The sequence below is a fragment of the Mobula hypostoma genome, chromosome 13, assembly GCF_963921235.1.
Source record: "Mobula hypostoma chromosome 13, sMobHyp1.1, whole genome shotgun sequence".
Taxonomy (NCBI): Eukaryota; Metazoa; Chordata; class Chondrichthyes; order Myliobatiformes; family Myliobatidae; genus Mobula; species Mobula hypostoma.
In genome coordinates this window covers 62,051,648-62,064,572 of record NC_086109.1, presented here as the reverse complement: position 1 = coordinate 62,064,572, position 12,925 = coordinate 62,051,648, and the positions used below count along the sequence as shown (strand labels likewise).

The 12,925-nt window shown below is 39.0% G+C and overlaps 1 protein-coding gene across 7 annotated transcripts in view; it reads right to left on the bottom strand.

Annotated features, from left to right (window-relative positions):
• The window catches only part of lins1 (lines homolog 1), a 63,239-nt gene that overhangs the window by 30,760 nt on the left and 19,554 nt on the right, over positions 1 to 12,925 (bottom strand). For 4 of the 7 annotated variants that reach the window (XM_063065810.1, XM_063065811.1, XM_063065805.1 and 1 more), the window contains exons 2-4: positions 11,866 to 11,975; positions 8,865 to 9,291; positions 4,005 to 4,094 (exon numbers count right to left, since the gene is read on the bottom strand). In XM_063065810.1, coding sequence (XP_062921880.1) covers positions 4,005 to 4,094; positions 8,865 to 9,248 — 474 coding nt within the window. In that variant the 5' untranslated portion in view covers positions 9,249 to 9,291; positions 11,866 to 11,975. The remainder of the gene's footprint in view (positions 1 to 4,004; positions 4,095 to 8,864; positions 9,292 to 11,865; positions 11,976 to 12,925) is intronic. The other 3 variants (XM_063065809.1, XM_063065806.1, XM_063065808.1) reach the window with 1 other exon arrangement.

Here is a 12,925-nt window from a genome sequence, read left to right as displayed (position 1 = left end):
TGCATTCAATCTGGGTCATTCCTTACACAGTGACTTTGTAGCCCAGAAAGATAAAACATAAGTTTATTTTTGCCACGATAAATTTATTTTGACCCACTCGGCATTGCTCCGTCAAAAGTTTTGGCAACAGTTGCTTGATTCCTGCACCTTAACGAAGGTAAGCTCATAAAAGTAGAAATATGAAATTTGAGTAGCACAATAAAACTTATGATAATTTGAAACAGAATTCTTTTCAGAAAAGAGCAGCAGGCACTGATATTGATAAGTGTATTTGTATGCATGTACAGTACCTGTTGAGAAATGAACAATTCTTATATAATTGTGGTGATCAGTTTCTAAACCACTTGTGCCTGGTATCTGCAGCTGTTGTTTTAATTGAGGACAGAACAGTTTGCATAGATGTGCCCTACTGCTTTCAAAGCCAATCACTGCCTTTAAGGTTGAAAGCTGGTTCTTGCTACTACCAATATTTTCTATATTAACTATGTACTCTTGGACCATGGCTTCCTGCTCCCTAACACAGTCCCCACATTTAAGTCACTTAGAGAAACCTCAAAGCAAGAAGTCTAGTACTGAGCCCTGGATCACTACATGATTTTTAGCACTCTAGTCATTAAAATACCTAGTGGCCATTGCTGTTCTACGAATGTTTAGTCCAACTTGGCATTTTTCCTTGGAATTCACAGCTTTTATCTTTTTAATCTATCTTATAGAACTTGACCAAAATCCTCAATAAAATCCACATATACCACATCAAATGTTTTAGCTTTATCAACACAATATATCTTCTCTCAAAACATACATATTTCAGTAAAAGCCAAAATACACAACCAATATGTTGGAGAGTTTGTTCAGGGTGTGAGATGGAGTGACTGGCAGGGGAGGTGGTAGATAATGGTAAAGATTTGAGTATAATTATGGAATAATAATGTTGGTAGTTTAAAAGACAAATGAACCAGATTTGATTAGAGAGCTCAGGAGGCAGTGATCATAATATGATAGAATTCACCCTGCGGTTTAAGAAGATTTAGCTAAAATCAGATGTATCAGCATTACAGTGGAGTAAAGGGAAATACAGAGGCATGAGAGAGGACCTGGCCAAAGTTGCTTGGAAGGGGGACACTAGCAGGAATGATGGCGAAACACCAACAGCTGGCACTTCTGAGATCAATTCAGAAGGTGCAGGATAGGTTCATCCCAAAGAAGAAATAGTATTCTAAAGTGAGGATGCGGCAATCGTGGCTGACAAGGGAAATCAAAAATAACAGAAAAACAAAAGAGAGGGCATACAATATAGGAAAAATTAGTGGGAAGCCAGAGGAAAACTAAATGAAGGCAACTAAAAGAAGCCATAAGGAGAGAAAAAAAGAAATATGAAGGCAAGCTAGCCAATAAATTTAAAAGATGGTACCAAAGCTTTATTCAGATATATAAAGAGTAAAAAGGTGCAAGTGTATATTGAACCACTGGAAAATGACCCTGGAGAGGTTGAGAGACAAAGAAATGGAGGATGAATTGAAGAAATATTTTGTTACAGTCTTCACTGTGGAAGACACCAGCAGTATGCCAGAAATTCGAGAGTGTCAGGGGGCAGAAGTGAGTGTAGCTGCCATTACTAAGGGAAAGGTGCTTAGGAAGCTGAAAGGTCTGAAGGTAAATAGGTCACCTGGACCAGACGGACTACACCCCAGGGTTCTGAAAAAGGTACCTGAAGAGATTGTGGAGGCATTAGTAATCATCTTTCAAGAATTGCTAGGTTCTGGAGGACTGGAAAATTTCAAGCGTCACTCTAAGAAGGGAGGGAGACTAAAGATTATAGGTCAGTTATCCTGATTTCAGAGGTTGGTAGGATGTTGGAATCCACTATTAAGGATGAGTCTTCGAGGTACTTGTAGGCACACGATAAAATAAGCCGAAGTCAGCATGGTTTCCTCAGGGAAAATTTGCCTGACAAATCTTTGGGAATTCTTTGAGAAAATAACAGGCAGGATGGTCAAAGGAGAGTCAGCAGATGTTTACTTGGATTTTCAAAAGGCCTTTGATAAGTTGCTGCACATGAGGCTGCTAAACAAGGTAAGAGCCTATGGCATACCAGAAAGGATACTAGTATGGACAGAAGATTGGCTGGCTGGCTGGAGGAAAAGAGTGGGAATAAAGGAGGCCCTTTCTGTGTTGGCAGCTGGTGACTACTGATGTTCTGCAGGGGTCAGTGTTTGGACTGCTTCTTTTCACGTTATATGTCAAACTATAATACTTAACAACTCACATTCTCCTTGAAATTGCTTTATAAGGCATTGGTGAGATCGCACTTGGAGAATTGTGAGCAATTTTGGGCCCCTAATCTAAAAAAAGATATGCTGGTATTAGCGAGGGTCCAGAGGAGGTTCACGAGAATGATCCCTGGAATTAAAGGGTTAACGTATGAGAAGCGGTTGATGACTCGGCACCTGTACTCACTGGGGTTTAGAAGATTGAGAGGGCAGGATCTCACTAAAACCTATCAAATATTGAGTGGACATGGAGAGTCTAGGATTAGCAGGTACAGCCTCAGAAGTAAAGGATGTCCCTTTGGAACAGAGATGAGGAGCAAATATTTTTTGGCCAGAAGGTGGTGAATCAATGGAGTTCTCTGCTACAGATGGTTGTGGAGGCCAAGTCATTGGGTATACTTAAAGTGGAAGTTATTGACTTCTTGATCTTGGTTCTTGATTACTAAGGGCGTCAAAGGTTAAGGGGAGAAGGCAGGAGAATGGGGTTGAGCGGGATAATAAATCGGCCATGATGGAATTACAGAACAGACTCATGGACCAAATGGCCTAATTCTACTTCTACGTCTTATGGCTAATAAGTCCACTGTTGACCACATGGCGTTATAAATATTTGAACTATAATTACAGGACAGATCTAGTTTTCCTGAAAATACTAATGGAGGGCTTAAAGTCAACTTACTAAGAGGTTTTGCACCTGGGAATATCAGTACAAATCACTTACTCTATGATAACATCATATGGTGAGGAGACAGACTGGAGGAGAGGCGAGAGAGTTCATAACATGGCCGACCTGATCACATCCAAGATATCAGTGTTGTTGAAAGTAAGGATGAAAGATCCTGGCTACAGGAATATGTCAATGGACTTGTTAGGTGGGAACAGAAGTGGCAAATGGAATTTATTCTGGCGAGAAGTGAGGCAGTGCATATTTGGAGATTCCCGGAGATAGCAAAGCAGGTCAATAGATTGGTTAAGAAGCCATTAAGCCTATTTGGCTGAGGTACAGAATACAAGAACAAGAACATTTAGCTAAAGCTATATAAAACATTAGTTAGACTGGAATAAGAATACCAAGTACATTTCTGCTAAAGCAACTTATAAAGGTGGGGCTGGAAATGTTTGATTATAAGAAGAAACCATTTAATTTGCAATCATTTTCTTTGCAACAGAGGAGTCTGGAGATTTAATTTATTGAATGAAATGCCTGGACAGGTCAAAGAGCAATGGCCTATTTCCTTTAGCTGAGTGACAAGGTAACAAGATATAAACTAATTAGATGGATTAAAAGAAAGGTAAGAAGATACTTAGTCAAAGAATGGTCAGGATCTGAATATCTTGCCCAAAAGGCGTGTGACGCAGAAGCGCTAACTACATTGTAAAAATTCCCTGGATGAGCACTTGATAAACTGTAATTGCAAGGCTTTGTCCCAAGAGATAGAATGGGCTGAATGGCCTCCTTCTGAGCCAAAAACTTCTATGAATTTATTATTCTAAACATTTCAAACAATAATGTGTTCATTCTGGTTGCCTTGCAGTGTTCAATTTTCAAAATCTTAACCATGACAACCTGAGGACTAAATTCAAAAGACTCTCCTTAGTGAGAGGAAACTGAGTGTGTCCAGGCTATGAGTATTTCAACCAGAGTACTATTACACAATTCTACTTAAAACAACACCACATCAGCCATATTTTGTGGTAAAATGCTTTTGCCATTATACGTTTATTTATACTCACCGTGAAAAGAATCTGAACCAGAACCAAAGATGCAACACATTTCGTTGCCATATGAGACAACAACTTATCCTGGCAGTCAAACAAGAGAGCCTAGGGAAAGAATGCATCATGTATAATGCAAAATGTTCAGAATGCAACAACTAATAAAAATAACATTATGCAAATATTGTATTCAGACTCTTTCTATATCATTCTGACATTTTGTTTTGTTCTGATTATATGCATAATTAATTATGTAATGAATACTTGACCTTTAAGGGATAACTTTTCTATTTAATTCTCTCTTATCTCCCTGATTTTTATTTGGACCTAATCTTCTTGTAAGAATTTAGATTGATAAGAAGGAGTTTCTTAAGAGAATAAGTCTCAGGCATCTGGTAGTGAAGACCTGGGTATGGAAAAACAATGGTATACACCATGCAGTACCCTAGATTTTAGTACTTGTGAATTATGATGACTGCTTTAAGGAGATTTATATATATATAAAATTAGTAATGTAAAAGTGTAAAAGAGAACAAAAAAAGGAATAAAATAGTGAAATAAAATAGTGGGGTAGCGTACATGGGTTCATCGTCCATTCAGAAATCTGATAGCAGTGGGGAAGAAGCTATTCCGAAAAACATCATGAGTTTTCAGGCTCCTGTATCTTTTCCTTGATGGTAGCAATGAGAAGAGGGCATTTCCTGGGTGTTGGGGTCCTTAATGACAGATGCTGCCTTTTTGTGGTGTCATCTTTTGTAAGTGTCCTTAATGCTGGGGAGGCTAGTCCCCACTTTCTGCAGCTTTTTCCAGTCCTGTGTAATAGACTCTCCATACCCGACAGTGAAGCAACTGGTTAGAATACTCTCCACAATACATCTACAGAAATTTGCGTGAGTTTTTGGCGGTATAACAAGTCTCCACAAATTCCTAATGAAATGCAGCTGCTGTGGTGCCTTCTTTGTAACTGCATCAATACAAACCCTTTCCACTGCTGATACCTCAATGAGGACAGGTGTGTGTTTCCTTGAATTCCCCTTCCTTGAGTCTGCAAACAAATCCTTGGTGTTACTGACATTGAGTGCAAGGTTGTCTTTTCGACACCACTCAACCAGCTGTGAACAACAAGAGAACTATGGAGGCCATCACTAGCTTTAACTTTCATTCTTTGAGTGGCATGAAACCTGCTAGTCTTCTTAAAATATTTCATTGAGGCAACTAAAGACCTATATCACCATGTACGTAATACATATGCATAGAAGTACAGAACTGCCATTCTATCCAAGCTTCATTTCATCTGCCTCAATTCTAGACAGGCTGGCATTTCATATTCTGCACATTTAAAAAAAGGCCAAACTACAAGTTACAAAGATGAAAATCAAAAAATTTGTTACAATGTTCTGAAGAAATGTCTTTCACTTGAAACATTAGCTGGGTTTCTTTTCTCACAGATGCATTCTGAACTTGCTGATTATTTCCAGCATTTCTTGCTTTTAATTTAGAATAACAAAATTTTTCCTTTAGTAAGTTCTCTGGTATTAGTATGGCCACACTTCGTGTTTCTGGTGGCATTGAGCTTTCTGCATGCAGTGATTTTCTCCATGATTATTTATTAAAAGATTTGGATTTAAATTTCAAATGTACATTTGCATTTTGCATGACTCAGATATCAGACTTAAAATGAGAGGAATCAAGTTCAGAATTTTCGAGTCTTAAACAAATTAGAAACCAACTTAGAATGTGAGCTTCAGTCCGAGGGGTGGTTGTACAATGGTTGTTAACTGCCAATACTTGAAGAGTCTTTCTCTCTTTAAAGATAATATGTAGTGTTTGCTGACAAAGCATTTCTAATGCATGGTGGAAGAGAGAAAAGAATGTTATCGAAGAGGAGTGTCACAAAGAGGACAAGAACACCAAAATGTTTACAGGAATGAAGAGGAGGAAATGCTGGGAAGAGGGGCAAGGAATCAGAGTTACACAAGATAGAAAGAGGCCCTTAGGCCCAACTTGTCCATACCAAGCAGGAGCTACACATTGCCCCAAGGGTGACTTGCAAGATAGCGGAGGGAAGGAGTGTTTTTGGTAGAGCTGCATCTCCACCCTGCCACCCAGCCAATATGTGTTAGTTTTAAACTCCACTCTCTTGGGAGAAAACATATTTGTGACCATTCACCTGTCTATGCCTCTCATGATTTTACATAACTCAAAGGTGGGGGGGGGCGGGAATGTGAGACGCAGTAAATTAGAGTAAGGGTACTGGGAAGGGCTAGTGGCTGAAAAGGAACTTACAGGAATTGCAAGATTGCAAAAAGGTTAAAAAAAACCATGCAACCTAGGAATTAAACAAGGAACATAGAACAGCACGATACAGATACCAGCCCTTCGGCCTACAATATTGTGCCAAACCAACTAAAACGGAATTTTAAAAAAATCACAAATCCCTCGTACCTACACAATGTCTGTGTCCCTCCATCTTCCTCACATTCATGTGCCTATTTAAACGTCTCTTAAAAGCCTCTAATGTATTTCCCTCTACCACCATACCAGCAGCACATTCCAGGCATCCACCACTCTCTGAGTAAAAACATTTCTCCTCAATTTCCCTTTGAACCTATCTCCTCTCACCTTCAATGCAAGCCCTCTGGTATTAGACATTTCTACCTGGAGAAAAGACACTCCCTGTCCACTCTATCTACACATGCATCTCATAATCTTATTAAACCTCTATCAGATCTCTCCTCAGCCACTCCAAAGAAAATAACCCAAGTTTGTCCAGCCTCTCATGATAGCACATGCTCTCTAAGCCAGGCAGCATCCTGGTAAACCTCTTCTGCACCCTCTCCCAAGTCTCACCATCCTTCCTATAGTGGAGTGACCAGGACTATATGTAATAGTCCAGATGCAGCCTAACTGGAGTTCTATAACATTGTTTTTGACTTCTGAATCCAATGGGAAAGACAAGAGATTTGGGGCTGTGACAGATCTTATACATTAAAGACAATATAACAAATGTCTCATAGTGCTCTCAGGATTCCCTGAAAAAAATTCAGTGTTTCTGAAGTGTGGCTTTTGTTGTACTGTTGTATCATAGAAACCACAAACAACAATGTTATAATCATGAGATAATTTGTTTTAGTAATGGTGATGGAGTGATCAAGGGCACTGCTAGAATTCTCTGCTCTTCACTGGAGTAATGCCATGGGATCTTTGATATCCACTTAAGAAAGCAGTAAGCAGTCTAATCTCTTATTAATGCTTTGAAGTCTCAAGAGAAAGACACACTTCTGACATTGCAGATTTTGAATTAATATAGGGTGCTGATTTGGATGAATGTAGGGCAGCAGTCACATTTCTGTTGAAAGTAAATCATGTTTCAATTTAAAAATAAATTACGTAGAAATACAGTGTGGAACAGGCCCTTCCAGCCTAACGAGCCACACCGTCCAGCAACCCACCTATTTAACCCTAGCCCAATCGAAAGACAATTTACAATGACCAATGAACTTCCTAACTGGTACGTCTTTGGATTGTGGGAGGAAACCGGAACACCTGGAGGAAACCCACAAGGTCATGGGGAGAATATACAAACTCCTTACAGAACCCCAAATATTGACGCCCCGTGCTGTAATAGCGCCGCTTTAACTGCGACGCCCTTTTTAAAGAAGAAGATGTAATGGAGAATGTTCATGAAGGAAATGCAGAAGAAGTTGCTTACATAGATTTTCAGAAGGCACTTGATGACGTTCCGCTCAAGGTGTTAATAAATAGAGGGCCATAGATTAAGCGGGATTTGAAATTTTAACTCTGAAATGAAGAGCACTACCACTGAGTCACAGATGAGTCAAGAGCATAATGGGGCTTCTTTGGTGATGCTCAGGGCATAAATTGCTACAAGATAAATGCTGTGCTGTCAGGTAACCTCACTATCATCCATGGCTACAAATAAACCTGTGGGTTTGAAATGGGTGTTTCTGGTAGCTCTATTCTCTCTAACAATAAGCATCTCTTTCCAAGGAGTTCAATATTTTTCCAGAGGGAGCAAGTGCAACAGGTAGAAAACTATAATGGGGCATTGAATTTAGATGATCAGCCATTATCTATTGAATAGTGGAGCTGGCTCAAACGTCTACTCCTGATCCTATTTTCTGTTTCATCTTGAAATGAGTTTATGCTTGTCAAAATTTAAATTGGTACAGTGAAAGGCTTGCCTTGCATCCTGTTCATACAGATCAATTATTACACAGTGTATTGAGGTAGAACAAGGCAAAACAATAACAGAATGCAGAATAAAGTGCAACAGCTACAGAGAAAGTGCAGTGCAGGTGGACATGTACTACATACATGGTGATAGAGGTCTTTAGTTGCCTCCTTAATGAAATATTGTTTAAAAAATATCACTTGTGAAAAGACTAGCAGGTTTCATGCCACTCATAGAATGAAAGTTGAAGCTCATGATGGCCTCCATTGGCCTCTTGTTGGTCTCAGCTGGTGAGTGGTGTCAAACAGCAACCTTGCACTCAAAGTCAGTAAGACCAAGGAATTGATTGTGGACTTCAGGAAGTGGAAGTCAAGGGAACACACACCAGTTCTCATTGAGGGATCAGCAGTGAAAAGGGTGAAAAGTATCAAGGTGTAATGTATTAGAAATCTTTAAAATCAGCTATGTTTTCAAGGTAGATGCAGATATATTGGGGAATGTAACCTAAGATCTAGTAATGAATTTGGGGCGAACTGGGCACTTTATTGAGAAGAGTTAGAATAGCTTACCAGATGTGGTGAAGATTGAAAGAAAATTTATGAAGAAACTAAACTGGCGGAGTCAAAATCCTTATTTCTGTGCTGCAAAGTAGCGATCAATATTAAGCATCAACCAACACTCACCAGTTTAGATATAATTTTCATATCTTCCAGTAGTATTGTTATAGTCTTCAGGTATGTTTTTCTGACATCTTGCCTTGGTATCTCTGAATACAGCTTAGAACTCATCAGATGAATCATATTCATTTGAAGTAAGAAGATCTCATTCTGACCATAATTTGCTGATGAATGGTTCTCTAGTCGTGCGTCATTGCCATTTATACGCAATGAGCTTCCGTGGAAATGATAAACAAGGTTATTTTTCTTGGTTTCTATGGGAGAGACCGAATCTTGTTCAAATGTTTCAGGAGACAGGAACACTGCTAGCTCATGGCTGTTTTTACTGGGCTTCACTCCAGCCAACAACTCACTGTGGACTTGACGAAGGCTTATGAAGCATTTCTCCATCGTGTTGTGTCATTGGAGGTCCATACACCAAATCAGATTCAAGCTAGAGTTTGGAATAGAGAAAATAAAGGAAATGTAACACCAAATGGACAAGTGTCCATGTGTGAGGTTAATTGCTTGGACTTGTTATTTCTGATCTACATCTGATAGCCTAGACATTGAAATAACATATAAGCTTGTTATACCAGCTGACAAAAGGAAGATACAAAACAAAATTATTGCAAAAAAAGTCATTTCAGAATTCATATTATTTATATATTATATTGGAATTATGGCAAACAAACATTGTCAAACACCTGATCCTGGTCACTGAATTCTGAGTAGTACACATGCACTTCTTGAACATATTGAATGGAGCATCAAGACTGATGCCAACTGTAAAAGAGGCAACAAAAGAAAAAGAATCAAAAACTACAGTTTGGAAATCAGTCAACCCATTGACATACATATGTATATTTGTATATGTAATATACAAATAAACTCAAATCTGCTCAAATTAAAGTAGCAGAAGCAAAGGAGAAAAAAAATTAAGTATTAAAGCTGGAGCAGTATTGGTGAGGGAGGATCACAGAAATGGGCCTTTTCAGTTCACCACGCTGCCCATGACGCCTATCTATGCTAATCTGAGTTGTCAGCCTATCTACCAATGTCACTACTTCTAGCATGCCAAGTTTGCCCTATACTTTAACATTCTTAAGGTTGTTTCCCTTTACTCTACATTTCTTAACAAATTTTGACTTTTCAAAAGTATATTACCTCACACTTATTTGGATTAAATTCCATCTGAAGCAGCTCTGTTGAACCATCCACCTGATCTAGGTCTCACTGTATTATAATATACTTCACTGTATACCACTCCAACGGATTCCATGTTATCTGCAAACTTACTTATGAGGCAACCTATATTTTCATCCTTGTCATTTATACCTATTACAAACAACAAAGGTGCCAGCACTGACATCTATAGTTCACCACATCTTGCTAAACTCTAGTCAGAGAAACACTCATCCACCACCACTCCGTCTCCTATCATCAAGCCAATTTTTGGAACAGTTAACCAACATATCTCGGTTCCCTTGTGCCTTAACCTTTCTGGAATATGAAAACAACATTTCCAGCAGTATTGTCATCAATTTTCTTAATTACCTTTCAAAAAACTCAGAAAGAGATGATTTCCCTTGCACAAAACCGTCCCAACTTCTTTTAATCTATCCCTGGTTTTGCAAATGAATATAAAACCTGCTTCTCACAATCTTCTTCAACAACTTCTGTACCATTGATGTAAGTTTCAACAACATGTACTTTCCAGGCTTATCCCTATTGTCCATTTTTCTTTTAAATAAGAGAACAAAATTACTTATCCTTCAATCTTCTAGTATTTCACTTGTGGCTAACAAAGATTCAAAAATCTCTATCAGAGTCTGAGCAATCGCCTCCCTTGTTTCCCTTAGTAAATAAGGATAAATCCCAGCAGGCCTTAGAGACTTATTCATGTAGATGTGCATTCCCCTTCCTTATATGCTCCAGAATATCTTAACTCTCCAGCCTCCACATCCTTCTCCTTGGTGAATACAAGTAAGAAATAATTCATTTAGGACTGGCTTAATAAGTAGATTAGCTCCTTGGCCCCTGAGGGGCCTTACTCTTTCCCTAAGGGACTTTATCCTACTTGCTAAAGTTATTTTAAGGTTCCTTTTATCTACCATTTTGAAGTTCTCTCCTGCATTCCCTATTGACCTCTAAAGACTCATTTGATCCAATTCTGTACACTTGACACATTTTTTTCTTTTTGCTGATAACCTTCAATATCCTATATTGACCAAGATTTCATAAGTTCACCTTCACATGAACATGCTGACTGTGAACTCTTACTACCTTGCATTTAAATGACACTTATTGGATGTTGTTTTCACCTCAGCAGCTGCTCCAAATTCACTTCCACAGGTACAGTCTTACATGTTTAAAATTTGTTTTACTCCAGTTTTGTGTCCCACTCGATCTTATTTTTTTCCACGCCCCCCCCCCCCCATATAGTTTAGGAACTGTTGTCATTGTTTTCAAAGGGTTTCTGCAAAGTTATGTCTAACTAGCTTCCCCTCCTCAATTCCTAAAGTAAGGGCTAGTATATTCTAGTAGGGCTCTCTACATAATGCTTCAAATATCCCATTGGATGCATTTTACAAACTGCAGCATGCTGGTTGGCTGAAGAGCAGACTTCAACAATCTTCTGTATGTTCAGATGTAAAATATCAACACAAGGTAAACACAGACAAGAGCGTGCAATGGGCGACCGCACACAGAACCAATGCCGGGATGAATTCTTGCCTTTCACTATCCCCCAATTATTCCTCACAATCTCCCCCACACTTGGTAATCCCTAGATTACACACCGGCACATCAATGCTGCTCCTCAGCATAACAATCCTGAACACCAAACACTGCAACCCGTCTGTGCAAGTGCACAGCTCAGCATTTCAGATGAATATGACATGATGAGGGGGAAAGGAAAATGATAATAAAGAAAGTCCGGATGACGGGTATAAGAATTTGAAACAGTGGGCCATTCAGTCCCTTGAGCTTTTCCACATTCAGTAACATCAGGGTTGATCTTTCTTACCCTAAGTTCACATTGCTTGATTCCTTTACTGGCCCAGAAAATCTACCAACCTCTGTCTCGTAAGTACTGAGTGACTCAGTCTCCACAGCCCTCCGAAGATTCACCATCCTCTGGGTAAAAAAAAAAAAGTCCTGTTAATTAATATTGAATAGCTGACCACTTGTTTCAGAACTGTGATTCTGGTTCTCGACACCACAAGCAAGTATTACCACTGCATCGACTATCAAACTCCATATTACAAATATTTCAAGAGATAAATTATAATTCATTCAAAGGCAAGAGAGCAAAGGACTAGTCTGCTTTACCTGATCATTTCAGGAATCAATCTGGTGATGTTTTGTTCTATTCCCTCCATGGTAAGAATATCAAAGTTCAAAGTAAATTTATTATTAAAATACATATATTCATCATATACAACCCCGAGACTCATTTTCTTGTGGGCATTCACAGTAAGTACAAAGAAACAAAATAAAAAGCAAAAACATAAGATTAGAAGTCCTTGCAAGTGAGTCCATAAATTGTGGGAACAGTTCAGTGTGGGGGTGAGTAAAGTTATCCCTGCTGATTCAAGAACATGATAGTTGAGGGGTGATAACTGTTTCTGAACATGGTGTTGTGTATGCTGACACTCCTGTACCTCCTTCCTGACGGCAGCAGCGAGAAGAGAACACGGACTGAAGGGTGGGGATCCTTGGTGATAAGGACACCTTTCCTGCAACAGGGCTTCATGTAGATGTGCTCAATGGTGGAGAGGGCTTTACCTGTCATGGACTACAGGATTTTCTGTTAAAATGTATTAATGTTTCCAGTCTAGACCATGGTACAACCAATGTGCCAATATACTTAGCCAGTGTGAACTCCTGACAACCTCTATCTCTTCCTTACTGAGGACGAGGAGCAAGCACTAGAACATTGAACCTTTAATTACCAACAAAATTAACTTAAGACTACAGACCCCACAATGTAGTTACATTCATATTACCAAATAAATAGAAGTATCTACCTTAAATACAGTCACAAACAACCTCAGAATCAAGTTTAATATCACCGACATATGTTG